This window comes from Nematolebias whitei, chromosome 12 (assembly GCF_014905685.2).
Source record: "Nematolebias whitei isolate Nwh7 chromosome 12, NemWhi1, whole genome shotgun sequence".
Taxonomy (NCBI): Eukaryota; Metazoa; Chordata; class Actinopteri; order Cyprinodontiformes; family Rivulidae; genus Nematolebias; species Nematolebias whitei.
Genome location: NC_056509.1, coordinates 48,497,236 through 48,498,092, shown reverse-complemented (window position 1 = coordinate 48,498,092; position 857 = coordinate 48,497,236). Strand labels below are relative to the sequence as shown.

The window sequence follows — 857 nt, the reverse complement described above, 5'->3', positions numbered from 1 at the left end:
TTACCTCAGAACTTTGAGGTTCTGTTGGGTAGAACCGTTACCTCAGACCTTTGAGGTTCTGTTGGGTAGAACCTGTACCTCAGACGTTTGAGGTTCTGTTGGGTAGAACCTGTACCTCAGACGTTTGAGGTTCTGTTAGGTATGACCTTTACCTCAGACGTCTGAGATTCTGTTGGGTAGAACCTTTACTTCAGACCTTTGAGGTTCTGTTAGGTAGAACTTGTTCCGTCTCTGTGATGTTTCTGTAACAGTTCTAATTTTTTATCCAGTCTTGTTCTTTCAGGAACCTCTGTTCTTCTGATTCTTCAAGAACGCATGAAAATCGGTCGAACAGCCTTGTGAGACCTGGGAACAAACTGGGTCCTAAAAGACTCGAGTAAGTTGGGTTCTTTTGGAGATGGTTTCATCCTGTTTCATGACGGTTTTGTTTGTTTGAGATGATAACGGCAGGAAGAACCAAACACTTTATTTCATTTAACAAACAGTCATGTTGGGAAGCTTCTAGTGACACAGAAGGTCATGGTACCGGGAGTTGAACCTGCGACTTTCTGATCACAGGCCCATCTTCTCTAACCTCTGCACCACCACTCCCCTAGGTTACATAAATGACTCAGCAGGTAACAAAAGTGACTCGGCACATAACAGAAATGACTCAACAGATTACAGAAGTGACTCAGTAGATTCCAAAATGACTCAGCAGATTACAGAAATGATTCAGCAGATTACAGAAATGACTCCGCTGGTAGCCGAAACGACTCAGCAGGTAACAGAAATGACAGCAGATTACAGAAATGACTCGGCTGATTATCAAAATGACTCGGCAGATTACAGAAATGACTCGGCAGATTACAGAAATG

General features: G+C 43.1%; 1 protein-coding gene across 1 annotated transcript in view; it reads left to right on the top strand.

The window, feature by feature from the left end:
- senp6a (SUMO specific peptidase 6a) overlaps nt 1-857 on the top strand; it is a gene marked incomplete in the record, with an annotated part of 27,391 nt that overhangs the window by 7,348 nt on the left and 19,186 nt on the right. The window contains 1 exon segment of the mRNA XM_037685678.1: nt 270-376. Coding sequence (XP_037541606.1) covers nt 270-376 — 107 coding nt within the window.